General features: G+C 43.4%; 1 protein-coding gene across 1 annotated transcript in view; it reads left to right on the top strand.

The window, feature by feature from the left end:
- MSN (moesin) overlaps positions 1-13,040 on the top strand; it is an 84,454-nt gene that overhangs the window by 68,701 nt on the left and 2,713 nt on the right. The window contains exons 3-12 of the mRNA XM_005876172.1: positions 1,454-1,549; positions 2,768-3,042; positions 4,423-4,506; positions 5,206-5,352; positions 6,327-6,423; positions 7,290-7,453; positions 9,168-9,298; positions 9,554-9,714; positions 11,386-11,478; positions 11,831-12,055. Of these exons, the coding sequence (XP_005876234.1) occupies positions 1,454-1,549; positions 2,768-3,042; positions 4,423-4,506; positions 5,206-5,352; positions 6,327-6,423; positions 7,290-7,453; positions 9,168-9,298; positions 9,554-9,714; positions 11,386-11,478; positions 11,831-12,055 (1,473 nt within the window). The remainder of the gene's footprint in view (positions 1-1,453; positions 1,550-2,767; positions 3,043-4,422; positions 4,507-5,205; positions 5,353-6,326; positions 6,424-7,289; positions 7,454-9,167; positions 9,299-9,553; positions 9,715-11,385; positions 11,479-11,830; positions 12,056-13,040) is intronic.

The following is a 13,040-nucleotide window of genomic DNA, read 5'->3' as shown; positions in this document are numbered from 1 at the left end:
TATTTAAAAGAGAAAGCATAGTAGAGAAGAATGGTATAGGTTTTAGAGTCATACACATCAGGATTCTAGTCTAGGCTCTACGGTTTTAGAAAGATTGCCTCTCTAAATCTTAGCTTCCTCATTTATAAAATGGAGATAATAGCTATCTCAGGGTTTTTTAGTGGCACATAATAGGTACTTAATACATATGAGCGACTTTTTCCTTGGGGCCTCTGAAGCTGTAGATTGTAAGCTCTGAGAGTGACTGGGGGACCTGGCTTTGGAGGCACAGTAGAAACTTTGTGGATACAGTGGAGGTGTATGTGTGTGTTTTGAGGGGAAATAGTGATTTATTCATAGGGAAGGACATCAGCAACACTGTGTCCTTGTTCCCTGTTTCTATCTCCAAGTAAGTTTCTTCATCTCACCCTTCCACCTCTACTGCTTTCAACCCTTCCCCTGCCCGTGAAAAAAAAAAAAAAAAGATAAAGAAGACTGCCGGATGCCAGCGAGACCTCATTAGGATGTGGCTCAGCTTCATTGCCTTCACTCCCAGTGATAGGCATGCTGGTGTGCAGCTGCCTGCCAGAACCATTAACATGCTAATATCAGGGACTTGAAAACAGATCCCACATGTCTTCTCCTGGCTGACTTCCCTTTCCTTCCCACTGCTCAGCCCAGAGGCCTAGAACATCAGGGGGCTCCTCAGCTACTATATTGAGGTACTCACCCTGTTTCCACCCTCAGTCCCACTCTTAAACTGTGTGAGTGGTAATGTAAATCATGGCTGGCCTCTAATCAGGGCTGGAAAGAAGCATCTCAGCCCCCAGACACAGTACAACTTTTGGGTGTATAGATATCACAGTCCCTGCTTTGTCTCCTCAAGCGTTCTTTCTTAGGGCACTGTAAATGGGACTCAGTCTGAAGGGTGTGGGCGTTATTCCTAGTTGCTAATGATAAAAGAGCAACTCAGGGGAACAAGATGCAGGAGTTAAGCCAAAAATCTCTATCTTCAGTTTTTAATCCATCTTGGGAGTGGAAAGCTGCATGGCATAATAGAGGGAGGGAAGTAACAGAAAGCACTAGATTTGAATAGGTTTGGAGTCAAACAGATCTGACTCTGCTACTGACTAACTGAACCTTTACTTTTCTGAACTTTACTTTCACTATTTGTAAAATGGGCCTAATTATAATCATATCAGAGGGCTCTTGGGAAAATTAAAAGGGATAATATATATAAAGTTATTGGGGTGTGGTAGTGCTCATAATAAATCCATTCCCTACCTCAGAAGTACTTTGGGCAAAGAGATGCTAACCTCACTTCTTGACTGTTGCTCAAGTGTATTTTCTTGCCAGACCCTGGGCACCTTATGTTCTCTAAGGTTAGGGACCAAATGAGCTCCACTTTTGTGTCCTCTGTGTCTGGTACAGGCTAGGCATTCAATTGGTGGTTGTTTTGTGTTTTCTCTTCCAGGTGGTGAAAACTATTGGCCTGAGGGAAGTTTGGTTCTTTGGTCTGCAATACCAGGACACTAAAGGTTTCTCCACTTGGCTGAAACTCAATAAGAAGGTAACTGCTTACCCCACTCTTGGGTTTGGAATTCATTCCTTTCCAGATCTTGCTCAGGGGGGTAACATGTGCTAGCTGGCAAATCCAGAACACCTAGGTCTGTGTTTTCCACTGGGAAGTCTGTTGACCACAGGATCAGAATAAGGGCAGAAAGAAGATTTAGCCAAGGTAATCTTGTTCTGCTTCCACTATAATTTCTCATAGCAAGAATGGCCAGGGTCCAAAGAGGAAGGTATCTTTCCCTTCCTACTGGAAGCTCTGTCTTGAATTTTGACTTGTTTTTAGACCTTAACCATAGCGGTTCCTCAGGAGGAGATTGGCATCCTTTTTTGTTTTCAAAGTCAAGGGGTTTAGGAATTTGTTAAAAAGAGAGTCATATACTCTTGAACTGGAATCTCAAAGGTCTCATAACCTATCTTGTCTCTTTTCCAACCTGTCACCTGATGCCTTAACTCCATATAGATGTTCTTTCTTCATTTTCTATCTCAATTGATCTCCAAATGGGATGATCTGCTCTCTACCTCTAAGTAGCATCTCTGCAGGAAAATGGCAGTTATTCAACTCAGTATCCTCAAACAGTCTGCCTTTGTCTTTGGAGGTCTACATTCTGTCCTGTGAATTGTTTGTCTGATTGTATCTAGGAGGTAGGTGCCTCAACTTTTGGCTAGTAGTCTTCTGTTTTCCCAAAGAGTGGAGACTTTTGCTGGACAATTGTAGAATCCTTGGGAGCCAATTTCAGGCTTTAAAAGGCAACCTAATTTGTTCTCTTACCTAGCCAATTCCCAGGCCTTAGTCATGTATCCTGGTCTTTTGTTTGCTAATTTATGGAGTTGGAGGAGCCTTAAAAGAGGTGCTTTCTTAGGTATCCTTTTAGAATTTGCATGCAGTTGGATATATTGTCAGATGATGGTGGCTTTGGGGCTTATGACCATCTTTTTTAAAAAATAATTCTTTATTGTTGAAAGTATTACATATGTCCCCTTTTCCCCCCATTGACCCCCTCCAGCCCGCCAGGTACAAATCCTCATCAGAAAGCAATTGTGGACATGGGCTTGTGTCCCCAATGAAAATAATGTGTCTCTTTTCTGAATTACCAGGAGAGTTTCCCTCTGGCTCTTTGGGATTACCCAAATTTATGACCTTTCAGTGTCTTCTCCCCACCCTAAAGCCACTCCAATCTATTTTTTTTGAGAACCCATAACTCCTTGCTGCTCCCAGGTGACTGCCCAGGATGTGCGGAAGGAAAGCCCCCTGCTCTTCAAGTTCCGGGCCAAATTCTACCCTGAGGATGTATCTGAAGAATTGATCCAGGATATCACACAGCGCCTGTTCTTCCTGCAAGTAAAGGAGGGCATTCTCAATGATGATATTTACTGCCCACCTGAGACTGCTGTGCTGCTGGCCTCCTATGCTGTCCAATCCAAGTATGGTGACTTCAATAAGGAAGTTCACAAGTCTGGTTACTTGGCAGGGGACAAGTTGCTTCCACAGAGGTAAGGTTGTGACTGGCTATCTGCCCTGGCCAGAGGGCCTGTGGCCTAAGGCTGACCAATTCCTATTACACAGGGGCTGTCAGATCTGTTCCTCCCACCTAGAGTCTGTCTGAAGACCATGACATTATGGTAGTCAGAGAGAGACATTTGCTTATAGCACCATACCCTGTTGTTATTTCTTGGGCTCTCAAAATAAAAAGCTCCCCCAATTCCATTTGCCTGATTACAGAACTTCATTACCCTGGAAACTGGTTCTTTTATTGAGAACCAGAGATGGATTGATTTTCTATTGTCCTTGGTTCCATTTTTCTCAATCCTTTTCACTGATTTAGACCTCTTATATCAGGTTCATAGGGGGAGAGAGAGAACTGTGCAAGACAGGGATATGGTAGCTCAAACAGTCCTTTAATATTGATAATCAGTGTCCAGAGCTTTTTGCTTTTGTAAACTTCACAGTTGAATGATCTAAAAATTCATTATGTTTGTTTTAGCATCACAACAATATACAAAATAAGGTAGGCATTATCCTTATTTCCTGGTTAAGGAAACAGGTGCAAAGGTACTTGCTCAATATCTCACAGCTCATTTGAGGCAGAGCTGGACCTGGAATCCTAGTCTCTTGAATTTTTAACCCTGGATTTCCCCCCCACTGTATTCAATGACCATTTTCATAGGCTTTTTGGGATTGGAAGTAAAAATTCTGCTTCATTCTGGGAGCCTCCACCGCATTGGAACTGTGGTATATGTACAACTTACCTGAAGGTATTAGGGATATTGCTTGTGCCCTGGGACTCCACCTGTGTGCCCAGCGACTCCATGAGTCGCTGCCATGATGTCTGAAATGGTGTTTGAAACAAACCTTGTTTATGATCTAGTAGATTTGAGAGGTTGAGCCTGTCAGTTTTTTTCAAAGCCATTTGAGCTTAGTTCTCTGTTCTAAAGCCACAGGCTGTGATCAAATCCCTGAGCAATATTCTCACAAACACACTACTGGTTCCACAAGGATCTAGAAGAGAGTGTGCAGGCTTCTGTGAGGCCCATCCCTACTTTAAGCCCCACAAACCAGCACAGACTCTTGATACATTACTGCTCTGCTTGGGGAACACAGCACATTATTGGATTTTCTGTTAAAGGTATGAAGGAAAGTGTTCCAATTGTTTTTCTTGGTCCCTCATTCTCATATCTTTTCTACCTCTCAGGCAGTTCCTTATGTCTAATTAATACCTCCTGCTGTAATTTCAGTCTGCTTCCAGTGTGACCTCAGTGGGCTGACTCTACAACCCCTTTACATCAAACCCTTAGAGAGATAAGTGGGCTTTCCTTAACACCTGTAATTTGGGCTTTGTGCTTTAAACTACTCAATACCCATTTTCTTTCCAGGGTCCTGGAGCAACACAAGCTCAACAAGGACCAGTGGGAGGAACGGATCCAGGTGTGGCATGAGGAGCATCGGGGCATGCTCAGGTAAGCCTGACCTAGCAACTGTGAGCTTCCACTGCTCCTGCAGGGAGAATGGCTCTGGGGGCATAAGAGGCAGAGAACTGGGGGAACACTGGAGGATGTTGGAGAGAGAGAGAGAGAGATTGAAAGAGAGAAATGCAGTGTACAGGGTAATTTAGAAATATATAGAAGGCTAATCAGAACCAATATAAAGCTATATTATTTTGTGAATGATAGCAACTGATAGCCCAAATAGTTTTGACCATAAAGAAATGGAGGGGCCCTTGGGGTCCTTAGGGAGCATGTGGGCCACTAAGGGCTCCTCCCCAAAAAAGAAACAGGGAATGAGCTCTTTCATGGCAAACCACTTGGAGGCTCTCTAGTTGAGGAACAAATCTTGTTGTTTTGCCATCAGCATTCCATCTGGGCTCTCCTAAGAGCATGCCTGTAAAAGAGGATTCTATGGCAGCTAACATGCTAGGAGATGTTAGCTGCATGCTATGGCAGCTAACATGCAAGGTTCAGCCTACCCTTATTTCCCCTTGGGAACTTCAGACCTCAGGCTTTATGTTGTGTTCTGTTTACCATCATCTGCTCACCTTCCATCCCCTTTTGCATCCCTATTGGCAAGATACTTGTCAAAAATGCAGAGCAGATAGGCTTTCTCTCTCACTAGGCCTGATTCACAGGCTTCCCTCTGTAACCTCCCACTCTGTTGTTTAGGGAGGATGCTGTCCTGGAGTATCTGAAGATTGCCCAGGACCTGGAGATGTATGGTGTGAACTACTTCAGCATCAAAAACAAGAAAGGCTCAGAGCTGTGGCTGGGAGTGGATGCTCTGGGTCTCAACATCTATGAGCAGAATGACAGGTATATCTTAGAAGTCTCTTAGATTATTTGGACAACTCTGGCATTTAGAGCTCACCAGAGAGTAAGACTGTACCTTCTAGGTCCCACCTGGGTAGTTCTTTTTCTACCTAGTTTAGACCAGCCCAGATAATTGCATAACCTCCCTCAGGCCTAGACTTGCACTATTCACTATGACTACATGTGGCTACTGAGCATTTGAAATGTGAATACTCTGAATTGAGATGTGCTGTAAATATAAACTACACACCAGACTTTGAAGACTTAGTATAAAAAGCAGAATGTAAAATGTCTCATTAATATTTTTTGAAATATTGCTTTGCATTTGTAAATGATAGTATTTTGGATATACTGAGTTAAATGAACTGTTATAACAGTTAATTTCACTGGTTTATTTTTACCGATTTTTAAGTGGCTACCAGAACATGTGGCTCTTATTATATTTCTGTTGGACAACACTGGCCTAGAACCTACTTTGTCAGGATTTATAATTAATCCAATCCCTATATAATGAGTAAGTGCCTTTTGGCCTATAAACTCTCTCGCTACAACCTTGTCTTATTTGCTTATTTTTTCCCCTGTGGTCTGCTCTTGTTGAGGATGCAGATCAATAGATTATAGTTCCACGTAACTTCTGAATCTTGGATCTCATTATTTACTTTCTCCCCAACTTTTACAACCTGGATGGAAGAGTCCCAGTTAAATAGGAGTGGGGATTCTATTACAAGGTCCATGCCACACAACACATATAATAAAACAAATCTGAGAGATTGGGACAAAGAGTAATGTGTTGGTTGTAGTATTGGGAGGTCCTTTGTGCAGCCTCAATGCTGACAAACTGACCTGGTGGCATGTCATGACATTGGCTGAGCAGGCAATGAACCTACCTCCTGAAAGGAGAAGTTGGCAAGGCACCAACCCTCTATGTCCTTCTTGTTTTGCCCTTGTCCTGATGTTCTTCATCTCCATTTCTACAGACTGACTCCCAAGATAGGCTTCCCTTGGAGTGAAATCAGGAACATCTCTTTCAATGACAAGAAATTTGTCATTAAGCCCATTGACAAAAAAGCCCCGGTAAGTGATTCCTCCAACTGGCCAAGACACGTACTTGCCAAGGGATAATGCTAGAAGTAATCATGTAATTATAGTTTCCTCTCCCTTTCTGGTGTGTGTGTGTGTGTGTACAGGAGGCACAAAAGGAGGTTGGTGATGGAAAGGGATGTTGATGCCAAGAAATGGTTAGGAGGCATCCTGTGCCTTATGCCATCCTGCTACCTATGTTTCAGGAGAAACATGGGTGAGGGAGAGCCACAGGCAGTCTAAGTGCTGCCTCTTAGACACTGTCTTCTGCTGCCCTGGGGCTCTGGGTGGAAACAAAGAGTATATCCTATCTTATCTTTTAAAGCCTCTAGGCCCCAGAAAGTGGAAACTGTTGCTATATAGGTGGCAAAAGTAGATTTACAGTTGTTCCTATGAATAATAATACAATAATTCATAAAAAGTCAAGAATAAACTCTTTGTTTTGTGTACTCACAACTGTAAACAGTCCAGCCACCCATACATACTACACTCATCAGTGTATTTTGAAGGGATTATTGGGCCTCAAAGAGAGGCCCCTGAGACCAAGAAGGATCCCTAATTAGAAGATAAAATCAATTCCTGACTTACAACTAGATTGAGGGTATTTTAGGATGTATAGTTTGAAAGAAATTGTGCTTAGTTCAAAGAGCACTGATTTCAGAGTCAAGCCTGGGTTGTAGTTCTGGGTCTGCCACTAAACTGCTTTTTGACCCTGGGCAAGTAACTTCACCATTCTGGTAATTAGCATCATCATATGTAATGTAACATTTAGTTAATTGTCTTTCCAGTGCTTTTGGACTTAGAGAAGTTCACCTTTATCAATCCCTCCAAACTTTTTCTAATTTCTGGTTTCCCACCAGGACTTTGTCTTCTATGCTCCCCGGCTTCGGATTAATAAACGGATCTTGGCCCTGTGCATGGGGAACCATGAGCTATACATGCGCCGTCGCAAGCCAGACACCATTGAGGTGCAGCAGATGAAGGCACAAGCCCGGGAGGAGAAGCACCAGAAGCAGATGGAGCGGTAAGTGATGTGGAGATGGAGTGGGACCAGGACCAGGCCAAAGAAACCTATCTAAATTGCCAAGTCTAGTCTGCTAAAAGCAGGACAGACATGAAGTCATCCTGGAACTCGGGGAGGACCAAGAGAGAGAGAGAGAGAGAGAGAGAGAGAGAACGAGAGTGCACTCTATTGTACAATGATGACACCCCCTCCAAGAAGCAGGCATCAGAATTAGGATTTCAGAGGCTCATAGGAAGGAGAATCATTTCATAGTCCCCCATTATCTATGATCCTCATGCCATTGCTCTTCTAGGCAAACTCTGGGTTGTTTCAGGCTATCTGATCAGTAAAGTGACAATAGCAGAAGGCTCTATACACATTTAAACCGAGACTATATAGGGGTTTTTTGAGTGGAATTTGGTAGAGCCACCATCAGCATCAACTTGGGAACTTGTTAGAAAGGTAGAATCTGAGACTTTATCCCATACCTATTGATTCAGAATCTGCATTTTGAGATCCTAGGTAATCATTTCTCCAATGAAGATATGAAAATGGCCAACAGGCACATGAAAACATCTTTAGTCATTAGGGAATTGTAAATCAAAACCACAGTGAGGTACCACTTCATACTCACTAATATGGATATAATAAAAACAGAAGATAACAGCTGCTGGCAAGGAAGTAGAGAAATTGGAACTCATATACATTGCTGGTGGGAATGTAAAATGGTTCAGCTGCTATGAAAAAAGAGTTTGGTGATTTCTCAATAAGTTAAACATAGAATGTCTATATAATCCCATAATTCCACTCCTATTCAAAAGAATACAAAACAGGTTTTCAAACAACAACATGTACACATGTTCATAGTAGTATTATTTACACTAGCCATAAGGTGAAAACAGCTCAAATGTCTATCAGTGGATGAATGAATAAATTATATACCCATACAATGGAATATAATTCAGCCATAAAAAGGCATGAAGTACTGATAGAAACTATAAATATAGATGAACCTCTAAAACATGCTAGGTGGAAGAAACCAGACACAAAAAGTCACATTTTGTATGATCCAATTTATATGAAATATCCAAAATAATTAAATCTATAGACACAGAATGCAGGTGGTGTTCAGGGTCTTGGGGAGGGGAAATGGGGAAAAACTACTTAATGGGTGTGGGTTTTCACTTTGGGGTGATGAAAATATTTTGGAACTAGATAGAGGTAGTAATTATATACCATTATAAAAGTACTAAATGACACAGAATTGTTTGCTTTTAAATGGTTAATTTTATTTTATGTTAATATCACCTTATTAAGTTATTTAAAAATTAAGATCATAGGTGAACCATTTTACATTCCCACCAGCAATGTATATGAGTTCCAATTTCTCTACTTCCTATACATTTCATAAAAAAAGGGCTTGGAACTTCAGGAGGCTTCTAATCCAGTAGGCTGGAAAATGACACCATGTATGAGAAGTTAAACACCAAGGTTCACATTTATTCTTTAAAAAATTGCTGACACCCTAGCCGGTATGTCTCAGTGGATAGAGCCTCAGCCTGTGGACTGAAGGGTCACAAGTTTGATTCTGGTCAAGGGCATAGCCCCAGGTTGTGGGCTCGATCCCTAGTTAAATGGGTGGGGACTGAGGGTCCAGGGCCTGGGAACCTTGGGGATCCCAATGCATCCTTGTGACCTTGCTATCCTGTTTAATCCCTTCTTTCTCCTTTCCTAGTGCTCTGCTGGAAAATGAGAAGAAGAAGCGTGAGATGGCAGAAAAGGAGAAGGAAAAGATTGAACGAGAGAAGGAGGAACTGATGGAGAAGCTGAAGCAGATTGAGGAACAGACTAAGAAGGCTCAGCAAGGTAAGACTTGGTGTCACCTTGGAGAGTAGGTTTTTCCAGAGCCTAACTCTATGAGCTGGAGACCCTTCTGCCTGAGCTGCAGACTCAGGCCACATAATCCACATATGGCTACAGAATAGATAAAGTATGGGATAGGAAAAGAGTGTCCAGAACTTTCTGCCAGCTGTGCCCTGGTATGAAACATTTCTAAGAAAGAAGCTAGGTGTCTCTTATCTCTGCACTCTTCACCTCCTTTCCCCCATTTTCTCTTCCAAGAACTGGAAGAACAGACCCGTAGGGCTCTGGAACTTGAACAGGAGCGGAAACGTGCCCAGAGTGAGGCTGAAAAACTGGCCAAAGAGCGTCAAGATGCTGAAGAGGCCAAGCTGGCTCTGCTGCAGGCTTCTCGGGACCAGAAGAAGACCCAGGAGCAACTGGTAAAACTAAAAAATGGGCTGGGATTGAAGGACCTGAGTTTTCTTCCCTCTCTGACTACCTATTCACAGTTACATCTGCCTATAGGGCTCTTTCCAGCAGGGCCTCAAGCAAATAGTTAATTCAGAAGCAAGCTAAGTCACTGGTGTGGACCAGAAACCTTTGCAAGCAGTCTTCCCTAACTAATCCTTACTTTTATTCTATTTTCTTAGCCCTTGGGGATCTGAGCTGATGAGTTGACAAAGGAAAGAGAGGAAGAAGAAGGGATTCCCACTTGACTACCTAATGTGTGTTACAACTTTCCCTTTTTCCTTTTTTTTTAAAATATATTTTTATTGATTTCAGAGAGGAAGGGAGAGGAAGAGAGAGATAGAAACATCAATGATGAGAGGGAATCATTGATTGGCTGCCTCCTGCATGTCCCCCACTGGGGACCGAGCCCGCAGCCTAAGCATGTGCCCTTGACTGGAATCGAACCCAGGACCCTTCAGTCCACAGACCGACGCTCTATCCACTAAGCCAAACTGGCTAGGGCTCCCTCTTATTTTCTTTTTAAAAAAATATATTTTATTGATTTTTTACAGAGAGGAAGGGAAAGGGATAGAGAGCCAGAAACATCGATGAGAGAGAAACATCAATCAGCTGCCTCCTGCACACCCCCTACCGGGGATGTGCCCGCAACCAAGGCACATGCCCTTGGCCAGAATCGAACCCGGGACCATTCAGTCCGCAGGCCAACACTCTATCCACTGAGCCAAACCAGTTAGGGCTCCCTCTTATTTTCTTATTCCTCTTCCAGAAATCCCCATGGCATTAACCCATATTGGAATATATGTCCAGATAAGGAAATTAGGGCTCAGAGAGGTTTAGGAGACTTCCCAAAGGTCATACAGTGTGATTAACAAGGAGAACCCTTTTTGGCCTCTCTGAAGGGTCTGCTCCCTAAAATCATATGTGCCTATACATTTTTTTCAGGAGGGGAAGGTGAGCATCAATACTTTACTGATAATTTTCAGGGTTTTGTGACTCAGAAGTTAGCAATCTGTGACCCAAATTCCTTGATATATGTTGTTCACTGTGCTATTTGCAGTGGGAATGCAAGAAACTAAGACCTAATTCTCAGGGGGAAACTTTCTCTAGATTTGCTCAAGGTGTGAGGGTATGCATAAGCTTTTCCCCTTACTCAGATTACCTTGTGATACTTGAGTGTCTTTCCTATACTTGACCTAGGAAGAGTCTTAGTGGAGCCCTAAGCATTCTAGGATAACAAGAAAGGGTCTGCCACTTCAGGCAGTGACACAATGATCTCTAATGCACTGTGGGCAATACTGAGAGGGGGAGGTCTGAGGGATGAGAAGGGAGGGAGAGCTGGAAAGGTGAGGAAGAGACAGATGATATGCTATTTGTTTTCAGGGGGTCTGTACTCTAGGTTGGGAACTCTGATTTATAATGAAATGATTTGAATTTATTAGCATGCTATAGTAGATTGAGAATAGGAGTGGTCTTCTGGGATTCCTGGAGAATGAGTGGTAAAAAGAACCTCCAGGACAGCAAGCAAGTCCAGGGGGAGCAGCAGGGTCCCCATTGATTTCCCCAGGAGAACTGGGGTTGGAGGGACCTGGGCCCTGAGGACCAGAAAGCTGAGCTCTCACAAGCTTCCAATTTATCCATAGGCTTTGGAAATGGCAGAGTTGACAGCTCGGATCTCCCAGCTGGAGATGGCCCGACAGAAGAAGGAGAGTGAGGCTGTAGAATGGCAGCAGAAGGTAAGACAGAGTGCCCAGAGCAAAGCATTGTGGGAAGGGGTACTACATGCATAGATTCCAGTTCCATAGATTCCTTAGGTTTGGGTTCCTTCCCATTTCGAGCCTTCCTTGACAGCAGGTATTATGGGAGAAGGAGCTCAAGGCTTTCTCAACTTCCCAGAATTCTTCAATGCTCTAGGGAAATTGGTACAATAGCTCCTGTTATATAGTTTAGGAAACTAAGGATCAAGGAGACGAAATGACTTGGTCTACCTGATGCCTATCTTCTGCTGGGCCATTCTAGGCATGCATAGGATTCTGTGAGTTAGCTTGTTCTGATTGCTTGTTCATCTCTCCCGCTGTTATTGTACAGGCTCAGATGGTACAAGAAGACTTGGAGAAGACCCGCGCCGAGCTGAAGACTGCCATGAGTACTCCTCATGTGGCAGAGCCTGCCGAAAATGATCAGGATGAGCAGGATGAGAATGGGGCAGAAGCCAGTGCTGACCTGCGAGCTGACGCCATGGCCAAGGACCGCAGTGAGGAGGAACGTACCACTGAAGCAGAGAAGAATGAGCGTGTGCAGAAGCACCTGAAGGTATCTAGGCAGGGCCAAAGAGTCAAGGAGACTATGTGCATTGATTTAGTAGCCCATGGTCTTCCCTAGATCTTCATGGCAGGGAGGGTTGGGGTAGGTGGAGCAGCCTGTCTCAAGGATGTATGGGAGCCTGAGCCTTTCCCAAGTAAGGGCTTCAATGAGAGAGGTACCTCTTGTTTGTTTGTTTGTTTGTTTATTTATTTATTTATAATCCTCACCTGAGGAATGAGGATATTTTTTCCATTGATTTCTAGAGAGAATGGACGGGAAGGGGGGCCTTGGCCAGTTGCTTAGTGGTTAGAGCAGGTTTGATTCCCAGTCAAGGGCATGTACCTGGGTTGCTGTTCAATCCCTGTCCCTGGTCAGGTGTAGGAGGCAATCAGTTGATGTGTCTCTCTCACATTGATGTTTCTCTCTCTTTATCCCTTTCCACTCTCTCTAAAAAAAAAAAAATCAATGAAAAAAAATGTCCTCTGGTGAGGATAGAAAAAAAAAGGAGATGGGAGAGGGAGAGAAACATCAATTGGTTGTCTTCCACATGCAGCCTGATCTGGGTTGGGGATTGAACACCTGCAACCAAGGTACATACACTTGACCAGGAATCAAACCCACGACCTTCCAGTGCGCAGGCTGAGCTGCCAGCCAGGGCCACCTCTTTATTTATTAATCAGACCCTGAGCGGCCTCTTGTTTTTTCTAATCCTCCACCTATACTCCGTTTACCTCTTATATTTAAGAAGTACTTAACTGACACAATTTCTACCTGAATCTTTGGTACATTGTTCTACTCTCAGGGAATATTTGTCATCAACTGCAATTGGTCCCCTAAGTTTGTGTTGTTGTTGTTTTTCCTTTTTATTCTTGCACTACTGCAATCCTAAGAGGGCTAGAAAAGGCTCTTAAAAAATGGGTGTGTATGTGTGTGTGTGTGTGTGTGTGTGTGTGTGCGTGTGTGTGTGTGTGTGTGTGTGTGTGTGTGTGTGTGT

This window comes from Myotis brandtii, unplaced genomic scaffold (assembly GCF_000412655.1).
Source record: "Myotis brandtii unplaced genomic scaffold, ASM41265v1 scaffold480, whole genome shotgun sequence".
Lineage (NCBI taxonomy): Eukaryota > Metazoa > Chordata > Mammalia > Chiroptera > Vespertilionidae > Myotis > Myotis brandtii.
This window is presented reverse-complemented; position numbering and strand designations above follow the sequence as displayed.